The 11,925-nt window shown below is 55.7% G+C and overlaps 1 protein-coding gene across 1 annotated transcript; it reads right to left on the reverse strand.

The window, feature by feature from the left end:
- Positions 1 to 8,496: 8,496 nt before the first annotated feature.
- LOC125449790 (aminopeptidase N-like) lies at positions 8,497 to 11,327 on the reverse strand. Its single transcript, XM_059642985.1, has 4 exons — positions 11,257 to 11,327; positions 10,059 to 10,199; positions 9,731 to 9,809; positions 8,497 to 8,793 (listed from the first exon to the last, which is right to left on the reverse strand). Exons 1-4 carry the CDS (start codon positions 11,325 to 11,327, stop codon positions 8,644 to 8,646), a joined length of 441 nt encoding a protein of 146 aa, XP_059498968.1. The 3' UTR covers positions 8,497 to 8,643.
- Positions 11,328 to 11,925: the final 598 nt, after the last annotated feature.

An 11,925-nucleotide genomic window follows, 5' to 3' on the forward strand; every position in this document is an offset into this window, starting at 1 on the left:
ACTCCTAGTGCCCCATTACCCCCCGTTCCCCCTCCCGATACCCCTCGTGTCCCATTACCGTCCGATACCCCTAGTGCCCCATTACCCCCCCCGTTCCCCCTCCAATACCCCTAGTGCCCCATTACCCCCCCGTTCCCCCTCCAATACCCCTAGTGGCCCATTACCCCCTGCCCCCCGATACCCCTAGTGTCCCATTACCGCCCCCGTTCCCCCTCCCGATACCCCTCGTGTCCCATTACCCTCCGATACCCCTAGTGCCCCATTACCCTCCGATACCCCTAGTGCCCCATTACCCCCCCGTTACCCCTCCGATACCCCTAGTGCCCCATTACTGCCCCGTTCTCCCTCCGATACCCCTGGTGTCCCATTACCCCCCCCCGTTCCCCCTAGTGTCCCATTACCCTCCGATACCCCTAGTGCCCCATTACTGCCCCCTTCTCCCTCCGATACCCCTAGTGCCCCATTACACCCGTTCCCCCTCCGATACCCCTAGTGTCCCATTACCGCCCACCATTCCCCCTCCGATACCCCTAGTGCCCCATTACTGCCCCGTTCCCCCTCCGATACCCCTAGTGTCCCATTACCCCCTTCTCCCTCTAATGCCCCTAGTGTCCCATTACACCCTTCCCCCTCTAATGCCCCTAGTGTCCCATTACCCCCCTTCCCCCCAATACCCCTAGTGTCCCATTACCCCCTTCCCCCGATACCCCTAGTGTCCCATTACCCCCTTCCCCCCGATACCCCTAGTGTCCCATCACCCCCCTTCCGCCCAATACCCCTAGTGTCCCATTACCCCCTTCCCCCCGATACCCATAGTGTCCCATTACCCCCCTTCCCCCTCTAATGCCCCCAGTGTCCCATTACCCCCTTACCCCGATACCCCTAGTGTCCCATTACCCCCTTCCCCCCGATACCCCTAGTTTCCCATTACCCCCCCGTTCCCCCCGATACCCCTAGTGTCCCATTACCCCCTTCCCCCCGATACCCCTAGTGTCCCATTACCCCACTTCCCCCCGATACCCCTAGTGTCCCATTACCCCCTTCCACCGATACCCCTAGTGTCCCATTACCCCCCTTCCACCCGATACCCCTAGTGTCCCCCCGATACCCCTAGTATCCCATTACTCCCCTACCCCCTCTAATGCCCCTAGTGTCCCATTACCCCCCTTCCCCCGATACCCCTAGTGTCCCATTACCCCCCTCCCCCGATACCCCTAGTGTCCCATTACCCCCTTCCCCCCGATACCCCTAGTGTCCCATTACCCCCTTCCCCCCGATACCCCAGTGTCCCATTACCCCCTTACCCCTCTAATGCCCCTAGTGTTCCATTACCCCCTTCCCCCCGATACCCCAGTGTCCCATTACCCCCTTCCCCCCGATACCCCTAGTGTCCCATTACCCCCCTTCCCCCGATACCCCTAGTGTCCCATTACCCCCTTCCCCCTCCAATACCCCTAGTGTCCCATTACCCCCTTCCCCCGATACCCCTAGTGTCCCATTACCCCCTTCCCCCGATACCCCTAGTGTCCCATTACCCCCCTTCCCCCCGATACCCCTAGTGTCCCATTACCCCCCTTCCCCCCGATACCCCTAGTGTCCCATTACCCCCCTTCCCCCCGATACCCCTAGTGTCCCATTACCCCCCTACTCCCTCTAATACCCTTAGTGTCCCATTACCCCCTTCCCCCGATACCCCTAGTATCCCATTACCCCCCTAACCCCTCTAATGCCCCTAGTGTCCCATTACCCCCCTTCCCCCCGATACCCCTAGTGTCCCATACCCCCTTCCCCCGATACCCCTAGTGTCCCATTACCCCCTTCCCCCCGATACCCCTAGTGTCCCATTACCCCCCTAACCCCTCTAATGCCCCTAGTGTCCCATTACCCCCCTTCCCCCCGATACCCCTAGTGTCCCATACCCCCTTCCCCCGATACCCCTAGTGTCCCATTACCCCCTTCCCCCCGATACCCCTAGTGTCCCATTACCCCCTTCCCCCCGATACCCCAGTGTCCCATTACCCCCCTTCCCCCCGATACCCCTAGTGTCCCATTGCCCCCCTTACCCCCGATACCCCTAGTGTCCCATTACCCCCTTCCCCCTCTAATACCCCTAGTGTCCCATTACCCCCCTTCCCCCTCTAATACCCCTAGTGTCCCATTACCCCCTTCCCCCTCTAATACCCCGAGTGTCCCATTACCCCCTTCCCCCGATACCCCTAGTGTCCCATTACCCCCCTTCCCCCCAATACCCCTAGTGTCCCATTACCCCCTTCCCCCGATACCCCTAGTGTCCCATTACCCCCATTGCCCCCGATGCCCCTAGTGTCCCATTACCCCCTTCCCCCGATACCCCTAGTGTCCCATTGCCCCCTTCCCCCCGATACCCCTCGTGTCCCATCACCCCCCTTCCCCCCGATACCCCTAGTGTCCCATTACCCCCTTCCCCCGATACCCCAGTGTCCCATTACCCCCTTCCCCCGATACCCCTAGTGTCCCATTACCCCCTTCCCCCGATACCCCTAGTGTCCCATTACCCCCCCGTTCCCCCGATACCCCTAGTGTCCCATTACCCCCTTCCCCCCGATACCCCTAGTGTCCCATTACCCCCTTCCCCCCGATACCCCTAGTGTCCCATCACCCCCCTTCCCCCCGATACCCCAGTGTCCCATTACCCCCTTCCCCCGATACCCCTAGTGTCCCATTAACCCCTTCACCCCGATACCCCTAGTGTCCCATTAACCCCTTCCCCCCGATACCCCTAGTGTCCCATCACCCCCCTTCCCCCGATACCCCAGTGTCCCATTACCCCCCTACCCCCTCCAATGCCCCTAGTGTCCCATTACCCCCCTTCCCCCGATACCCCTAGTATCCCATTACCCCCGTTCCCCCGATACCCCTAGTGTCCCATTACCCCCCGACACCCCAGTGTCCCATTACCCCCTTCCCCGATACCCCTAGTGTCCCATTAACCCCTTCCCCCGATACCCCTAGTGTCCCATCACCCCCCTTCCCCCGATACCCCAGTGTCCCATTTCCCCCCCTCCCCCCTCCAATGCCCCTAGTGTCCCATTACCCCCCTTCCCCCGATACCCCTAGTGTCCCATTACCCCCCTTCCCCCCGATACCCCTAGTGTCCCATTACCCCCTTCCCCCGATACCCCTAGTGTCCCATCACCCCCCTTCCCCCCGATACCCCAAGTGTCCCATTACCCCCTTCCCCCGATACCCCTAGTGTCCCATTAACCCCTTCACCCCGATACCCCTAGTGTCCCATTAACCCCTTCCCCCCGATACCCCTAGTGTCCCATCACCCCCCTTCCCCCGATACCCCAGTGTCCCATTTCCCCCCCTACCCCCTCAAATGCCCCTAGTGTCCCATTACCCCCCTTCCCCCGATACCCCTAGTGTCCCATTACCCCCCTTCCCCCCGATACCCCTAGTGTCCCATTACCCCCTTCCCCCTCTAATGCCCCTAGTGTCCTATTACCCCCCTTCCCCCCGATACCCCAAGTGTCCCATTACCCCCTTCCCCGATACCCCAGTGTCCCATTACCCCCTTCCCCCGATACCCCTAGTGTCCCATTACCCCCCTTCCCCCGATACCCCTAGTGTCCCATTACCCCCCCGTTCCCCCGATACCCCTAGTGTCCCATTACCCCCTTCCCCCGATACCCCTAGTGTCGCATTACCCCCGATACCCCTAGTGTCGCATTACCCCCGATACCCCTAGTGTCCCATTACCCCCTTCCCCCGATACCCCTAGTGTCCCATTACCCCCTTCCCCCGATACCCCAGTGTCCCATTACCCCCCTACCCCCTCTAATGCCCCTAGTGTCCCATTACCCCCTTCCCCCGATACCCCTAGTGCCCCATTACCCCCCTCCGATGCCCCTCGTTTCCCATTGCCCCTCTATACCCCCTTATTACCCCCCCAGTCCCGCCCCTGTTGCCCCCCCTCCCCTTACCCCTCCTCCAGCCCCTCTCTTTCAGATGTTTCTCCGCGAACTCCATTCGGCCGCCGGCCTGGCCAAGTCACATGTCGGATCCCGTCCACTCCGAGCATGCGCGGGCCCTCCCTCTTTGTGCGGGCGCGGCGTCGGAGCGCAGCCTCGGGCGCATGCGCCGCCCCCATCTTTGTAAAGGTTTCCCTCGCCGCTTTGGGCCGCCTTCCTTGCGCCGCCAAAGTGAGCACGCGCGGCCGCCATCTTCGTGCAGGAAGGCTGCGAAGGCGACTTGTCACCGCCGGCTGCAGCCTCGGCGGCCATGTTGGTACAGTATGGTCTAAGACTTCTGTGGGGAGATCTATTGGAATTGAGAGAATTGGAGGCTACAGCACTGCACAACTCAAAACATATGGGGAGTGCAATAACTCCTTGCATAAACCATTTACCCTTCAGTGGGTACATCGTTGGATAACTCAGAAAAGACAGAGCGTTGGGATAATGCGGGGAGAGCAATTTACTGGCTATCTGTAACTCGTGGAGTTCCACAGGGATCAGTGGCGGGACCAGAATTATTCACAATATATATCAATGACTTGGATAAAAACTGGACAACTAGGAGCAGGAGTAGGCCATTCAGCCCCTCTAGCCTCTCCTGCCATTCAATATGATCATTCCGACTTCAACTCCGCCCTCCATAACCCTGCAACGCAGTGCTGATTAAAACTCTGTCGCTCTACTCCTTCAATTTATTCAATGTCACTCTGGACTAGTGAACTACACAGGGTTGCACAGCATGGAAACGCACCCTTCTGTCCAACTTTTATAGAATGGAATCCCTATAGTTGTGGAATCAGGCCCTTTGGCCCAACAAGTCCACACCAACCCTCAGAGCACTCCACCAAGACCCATCCCCCTGTAATCCACCTAACCTACACATCCCTGAATACAATGGCCAATTTAGCATAAAACCCAACTCAACAGCCTCAGACTAGACTATCCATTGCACCACAGAGCCTCTTATTAACTTGTTCATACCAATCAGGTTTCCTAAATTCATCTAGTCCCATTTGCCAGCTCCTGGCCCATATCTCTCTAAACCCTCCCTATTCATGTTGTAATTTTACTGAACAACTAGGAGCAGGAGGAGGCCAACTTCCTCTGGCAGCTCCTTCCATACACGCACCACCCTCTGTATGAAAAAGTTACCCCTCAGGTCCCGTTCCCCTCTCACCTTAAACCTATGCCCCTCTAGTTTTTGGACTCCCCCCACCCCTGGGGGGTAAAGACCTTGTCTATCCCCCCTACCCATGCCCCTCATGGTTTTATAAACCTCTGTAAGGTCCCCCCCTCATCCTCCGACACTCCGGGGAAAACAGCCCCAGCCTCTCCCTGTAGCTCAAACCCTCCAACATCCCTGTAAATCTTTCCTGACCCTTTCACAACATCCTTCCTGTAGCAGGGAGACCGGGATTGGACGCAGTATTCCCAAAGTGCCCCTAACCAATGTCCTGTACAGCCCCAACATGACCCTCCCAACTCCCTCTACTCAACGCACTGACCCATAAAGGCAAACAACGAGGGCAGGTAATGGCCTTGCTCTATTATTGCTAATTGTTGCTATTATTGTTCATCCAGAGACCCAGATAACGTTCGGGGGGGCCCAGGTTTAAATCCTGCCCACAGCAGATAGTGGACTTTACATTCAATAAAAAGCTAATGATGACTGTGAATCCATTGTCAATAGAACATAGAACGGTACAGCACAGTACAGGCCCTTCAGCTCACTCTGTTGTGCCGAACTTTTACTCTAATCCTAAATTCTATCTCACCTCCACCCCTGCCTTATACTACCATCCATATGCCTATCTAATAGCCGCTTAAATGCCCCTTAAGAGCTGACCCCACTACCCTCTCCGGCAATGCATTCCACACCCTGACCACTCTCTGAGTAAAGAACCTACCTCTAACATCTCCCCGATATCTACCTCCACTCACTTTAAAACTATGTCCCCTCGTAATAGCTACCCCCACCCTAGGAAAAAGTCTCTGGCTGTCCACTCTATCTATACCTCTGGTCATTTTGTACACCTCTATCAAGTCACCTCTCATCCTTCGTCGTTCTGAAGAGAAAAGCCCTAGCTCTCTCAAACGTTCCTCATAAGACCTTCCCTCCATTCCAGGCAACATCCCGGTAAATCTCCCCTGCACCTTTTCCAAAGCTTCTACATCTTTCCTGTAATGAGGTGACCAGAACTGGACACAATACTCCAGATGTGGCCGAACCAGGCTTTTGTATAGCTGGAGCATAACTTCACAGCACTTGAACTCAATCCCTCTATTAATGAAAGCTAACACACCATAAGCCGCCTTAACACCTGTATCCACCTGGGTGGCAGCTTTCAGGGAACTGTGAATTGTCAGGAATAACCCATCTGGGTCACTAATGTCCTTTAGGGAAGGAAACTGCCATCCTTACCTGGTCTGGCCTACTTGTGACTCCAGACCCACAGCAACGTGGTTGATTCTTAACTGCACTCTGGGCAATTAGGGACGGGCCAGCAACAAACCGCACCCCCCCCAACCCAACCAGCAAATGAATAAATTAAGCAAATGCCTTCTTTACCTGCGACTCCACTGGCAAGGAGCTATGAATCTGCGTGTTCCACATTGCCCCACACAAAGCACATGTCCTTTGTCCATCTACTTTGTTGATCCATTTCGCAGCTCGAATACCTCAGTTATATCTTCTCTCATTCTTTTAAACTCTAGAGCCTCGGCCTGTGCAACCCAATCTCTCTTCGTAAGATGAACTCCCCGTCTTTGGAATCAATCTATTAAACCTGCTTTGTACAGCCTTCAGTGGATCTACGTTTGCCCAAAATTTGGACCAAAATTGTTCTCAATACCCTGAGTCGATCTCACTAACGCCTTGTACATTTGCAGCACCACCCACTCATACTCGTTCTTTTTGCAGCCCAGCTCAGTATTTGCTGCCCCTTACCCTTCCGGGGATAGAGGTCCTGGGTTTGGAAGGTGCTGTCTAAGGAGCCTTGGGGAGACGCTGTATTTGGTACACACTGCTGCGACTGAGCGTCAGGGGGCAGAGGGAACGGGTGCTTGTGGATGTGGTGCCAATCCAAGGTGGGGGGGGGCGCGCGGGGTAGGGGCTGCTTTGTCCCTGGATGGTGTTGAGCTTCTCGAGTGTTTGTCGGAGCTGCCCCCATCCAGGGCAAGTTAGGGGGGGCGCGTATTCCCTCACACTCCTGCCTTGTTGATGGTGGGACAGGGCTTTGGGGGGAGTCGGGACAGGAGTCACTCGCTGCAGGATTCCCAGCCTCCAACTGCATTCAACAGGAGCAGGTCAAAGTGTGAATAGATGGTAACCCCCTCCCCCCCAAGTGTGGTAATAGGGGATTCAGTGATGGTAACACCATTGAACCTCAAATGGGGGGGGGGTGCGCAAAGGTTAGATTCTCTTTCAATGGTAACCCCTACAAAACTGATAGTGGGGCACTTCAGCAACAGAAATGCCACTGAGTGTCGAAGAGATCAAAGACTGACAATTTCATCATTATCAAGATCTTTAATCATTTAATGATGACGAGGGAAAATAAAATGGAAAGATAAAGACTGGATCCTGCTTTAAAAAAAAGCAGAAAATGCAAAATCAAAGTCAGTTTAAAAATATCGACGTTGCCCATCATTAAGACAGGAAAGTGGTCTAGCTCGACAGAGACCCTTGTCCTGTGTGGAAAATTCAACCCTTTAACACATCACATCCTTGCAGGGGTACATATAGATAGGGTGCCTTTTCCTTAGGGTTGGGGGGATTTCAAGTTGAAGGAGCATATTTTTGGATTGTGAACTGATTTATCCCCCACTTGGAGGGGATTGAGGCTAAATCCCGAAACTAACCTGAGTTGGTCACCGGGATTGGCAGAGTTTGAAAATGTTCCGACTGTGCGCCCCCTTTACCCCATGGACTGGCAAAGTGTCAATGCCCATCTGTGCCCATCGGGAACGTCAAAACAAAACACCCCCCAGGGATGGAAACAATACACCTCCCCGCTAGAGCCGGCGGGCGGGCCGAGGATGGGGACATTCTGAGAGGTTCGGTACCCATCACCTCTGCGGGTAAATTAGATGCCCCACCACCCCATCGCTGAAAATGCCCAACTTTCAAGGGGCAACTGCCAAGGGTGGGGGGAGGGGGGTCACTGCTGGCTGGATCCCGGGTCCAGAGATGGCCAGGAAGCCTTGGGGAGGGGGCTGGGGCCAACAGTGAAGAGTTGGCCCCGCCCTCGTTGGGTGCTCCCCTGACCCCCACACTCGGGGTGGGATGGGGGTTGGTGCGGGCGGGGGGGGGGGTCTGCGATGCCAGGCGGATGTGGGGTTTCCAGTTGGCATTGGCGATGGCTGTTGATGGTGGGGGGGGGGGGGTGGGTGATGGGGAGATGAGAAAGATGAGCTTGGGGGGAGGCAGTGGAGCACTATGCCAACAACCCCCGCCCCCCCAACTCTGCCATCCCCCTGCCCACCGCGCGACCCCTGGGGTGCCCCTGCAACCCCCCACCCACTACTGGAGGAGCAAGGAGGCGTGCTTCAGAGGGAGTGAATGGGGGTGGGGGGTGGAAACAGGCAGGAGGTTGCAAAGGGCCAACCGAAATGTGAGGGGATGGGGGAGCCTGGGGCGTTGGCTTCACACATTGTTCCTCATCCAGTTGTAGATCGCCTTCTCATTCTCTTTCCTCCACTGTATGTACGAGGCGGTGCGCCTTATTGCCTTGCTCAGCATGCGGCTCGCAAAGTAAAGGCCTTCGGACTCCATTTTCGCGTCGAATGCCTTCAACTGGGACCAGAACAGGGAGAGTCAGGGCCGCCACGAGTACACCCCTTCAGCCCGTCGATTCTACCCCGGCGTTCTGACTCCGTCCCCGACTCCCACTATCCCTGCCTTCTCCCTCGGCTCCCCTCCTGATCAAAAGAGTGGAGTTACAAGGAGAATATGGGCCTTTTCACCCCCCGGAGCTTTGAGGGGTGACCGTAAGGAGGCTTATAAAATCATGAGAGGTATATGTAGACAAGTTGCCCTTTTCCCTAGGGTGGGGCGGGGGGGGGTTTCAAGTCTAGGGCGAGGAGAGAAAGACTTTAAAAAAACATGAGGGGCAACTCACAAGAGTGGCTCGTGCGTGGTTTGAACATCCAGTAGAAGTGAGGGATGCGGGTACGGTTACAACGGCTAAAATCCATTGGGATGAGTCCATGAATGGGAAAGGTTTGGAGGGATATGGGCCAGGAGCAGGCAAGTGGGACTGGTTAAGTTTTGGGATTATGTTCAGCACGCACTGGATGGGCCGAAGGGTCTGTTTCTGCGCTGCACACTTCGATAATGATCTCTTGCCCCACCCCCCACCCACTCCAACCAACCACCGGCAATTATTAGACTATTTTTGTTTGGGTGGGGGGGTGAGTTGTGGGGGGAGGCATTAGAAGGAGATCGCTGGGGCATCCTGGGTGGGTGGGGGAACATTAATCCCTCAGCCAGCATCGCAACAATGAAAGGAAAGTGAGAAACTAAGACAGGGTGAGCTGGGTTGCCGGCGGATTGCGGGATCTTGCTGTGCACACCAGTTCAATCAAATCGCAGCACCCCCACCCCCAGGTATGAACGCGCGGCTTCGGCCGGGGTGGGGGGTGGTTGGCGAGAGGTGCCGCGGAAACGCGAGGCCTTTCCTGTCGCGAAGCCCGCTCCCCCCGCGGAACCGTCAGCCCGGCCGGACTCTGACCTCCTGCAGGTCCACCTCGGTGGCGAACCTGGACGTCACGCCCTCCAGCAGCCCCACGATCGCCTCCACGCTCCGGTGCCTGCGAGTGGGAGACACAAAACAAGAATGTCTTCCGATCGGATACCGGCGGGGGCGGGCGCCTGGGGAGCGCACGCGCCGGCAATGAACTCCCGCTCCGCGCGTCGCTTTCCGGGGCGCCAGGGTCCCCAAACCCCACCCCACAGGGGCGGCTGTGCCCCTAATGAAGCCTCCCCACCCCTCCATTTGGCACTGCCCCCCCCCCCTCATTTTGGCGGGGGTGCCCGTCCCAGGTGGGTGGTGCACCTACTCTGAGAGGATGGACTCCCAGTTGTCTTTGACAAAGACCCATGCGGGTTTCTTCCCATTGATGTTCTGGGCCACCAAGGCTATTGTGGCCAGGGCATCCTGCTTTCTAATCATCCAGGGCACCTTGGTGAGGTTCAAGTATCTGCAGAAGTGAGAGAAGGAACGAGAAAGGGTGGGAGAGAGAGAGAGAGAGATAGAGAGTCATTACCAGCACAGTCTAAACCCAATGAGTGACCCCTTCTCCTGGGCGATTTCAGCATCCTTAGATCACCAGGGCTGCTGCTAACGTGTTCCTTCTGCTGTTAAAGTTGAGAATGAGGGATTTTGATTAGTTAAGGATATGTAAGGGAGGAAGGGTCACTGGTCCCCTGGTGTTTTGCCTTACAGATGCTGCCAGACCTGCTGACCTTTTCCAGCAACTTCTGCTTCCGTTCCTGTATAAGGACGGACTCATCTTTTGCGAGATGGGCACCGCAACGGGCTGGTGTGTGTGTGTGTGTGTGTGTGTGTGTGTGTGTGTGTGTGTGTGTGTGTGTGTGTGTGTGTCTGTGTGAGTGTGTGTGTGCGTGTGTGTGTATGCATGTGTGTGTCTGTGTGTCTGTGTGAGTGTGTGTGTGCATGTGAGTGCGTGCGTGAGTCTGTGTGTGTGTGTCTGTGTGAGTGTGTGCATGTGAGTGTGCATGTGAGTGCGAGCGCGTGTGTGTGAGTGTGAGCCTGTGAGCGTGAGTGTGTGTGTGCGTGAGTGTGAGTGGTGTGAGCATGTGTGCGTGAGTGTGTGCGTGTGTGAGTCTGTGTGAGTGTGTGCATGTGAGTGTGTGCATGAGTCTGTGTGTGTGTGTGTGTCTGTGTCTCTGTGTGTGTGTGTGTGTGTGTGTGTGTGTGTGTCTGTGTCTGTGTGAGTGTGTGTGTGTGTGTGTGTCTGTGTCTGTGTGAGTGTGTGCATGTGAGTGTGAGCACCTTGGAGTAAAGGGAAGGCCTTTCGGAACAGAGATAAGGAGGAACTTCTCCAGCCAGAGAGCGGTGAATCTATGGACTTCACTGCCACAGGAGGGTGCGGGGGCCACGTCATTGAGTACATTTAAGACTGAGATAGACAGGTTCCTGTTCCCGGGACAAAGCAGGTAAATGAGGAATTTATCAGCCATGATTGAATGGCAGAGCAAACTTGATGGGCCAAAAGGCCTAACTTCTGCTCCTACGATCTCATGGTCTGTATCCACGTCGCTGAGGTGGAGATGGTGGAGAGGGTCAAGTTTCTGGGAGTGACCATCGCCAGCGTTCTGTCCTGTTGATGCAACTGCCCAGAGAACACAACAATGCCTCCACTTCCTCAGGCCATTCAGCACCTCCTGCAGAGACTCTCACCAGCGTTTATAAGCTGCATCACTGGAAGCATTCTCTTGGTACCGCTCTGTTCAGGGACGTAAGAAACTGCAAAGGGCTGTGAACACAGCCCAGTCATCACACAAACCAGCTCCCCCACCCGTTGGCTCCATCTACACCTCCCACTGTCTCGGGAAGGCAGCCAGCATCATCAAAGACCCTTCCCAACGCTGTTACAGTCTCTTCCAGCCTCATGCAGATATAAAAACCCAAACACACGTACCAACAGATTGAAGACCAGCTTCTTCCCTGCCATTATTAGAGTTCTGAATGGACTCTCTACCTTCAAATGGTATCAATCTTGCCTCATGCACGTCTTGTACAGTGTAACCTCCGCTCTGTCTGTGTTCCTTCCTTACTGTGATCGCTGCTCACAAACACAGCCTTTCACTGTACTCAGGTACATGTGACAATAGGTAAACTAAACTTCCACACACAAAAGGGTGGGACACGTTCGCAATTCTCTTCGGCAGCAGATGCTGGGT

Source organism: Stegostoma tigrinum, chromosome 47 (genome assembly GCF_030684315.1).
Source record: "Stegostoma tigrinum isolate sSteTig4 chromosome 47, sSteTig4.hap1, whole genome shotgun sequence".
Lineage (NCBI taxonomy): Eukaryota > Metazoa > Chordata > Chondrichthyes > Orectolobiformes > Stegostomatidae > Stegostoma > Stegostoma tigrinum.

What these genes read in the sequence shown, in the direction of transcription:
- LOC125449790 (XM_059642985.1), bottom strand. Translation starts at nt 11,327, where the DNA reads ATGGTCACTCCCAGAAACTTGACCCTCTCCACCATCTCCACCTCAGCG. An exon ending in TGGGAGTCCATCCTCTCAGA is followed by an intron (nt 9,810 to 10,058) that starts GTAGGTGCACCA and finishes TCCCACTCGCAG; the next exon opens with GCACCGGAGCGTGGAGGCGA. An exon ending in CCGAGGTGGACCTGCAGGAG is followed by an intron (nt 8,794 to 9,730) that starts GTCAGAGTCCGG and finishes TTCTGGTCCCAG; the next exon opens with TTGAAGGCATTCGACGCGAA.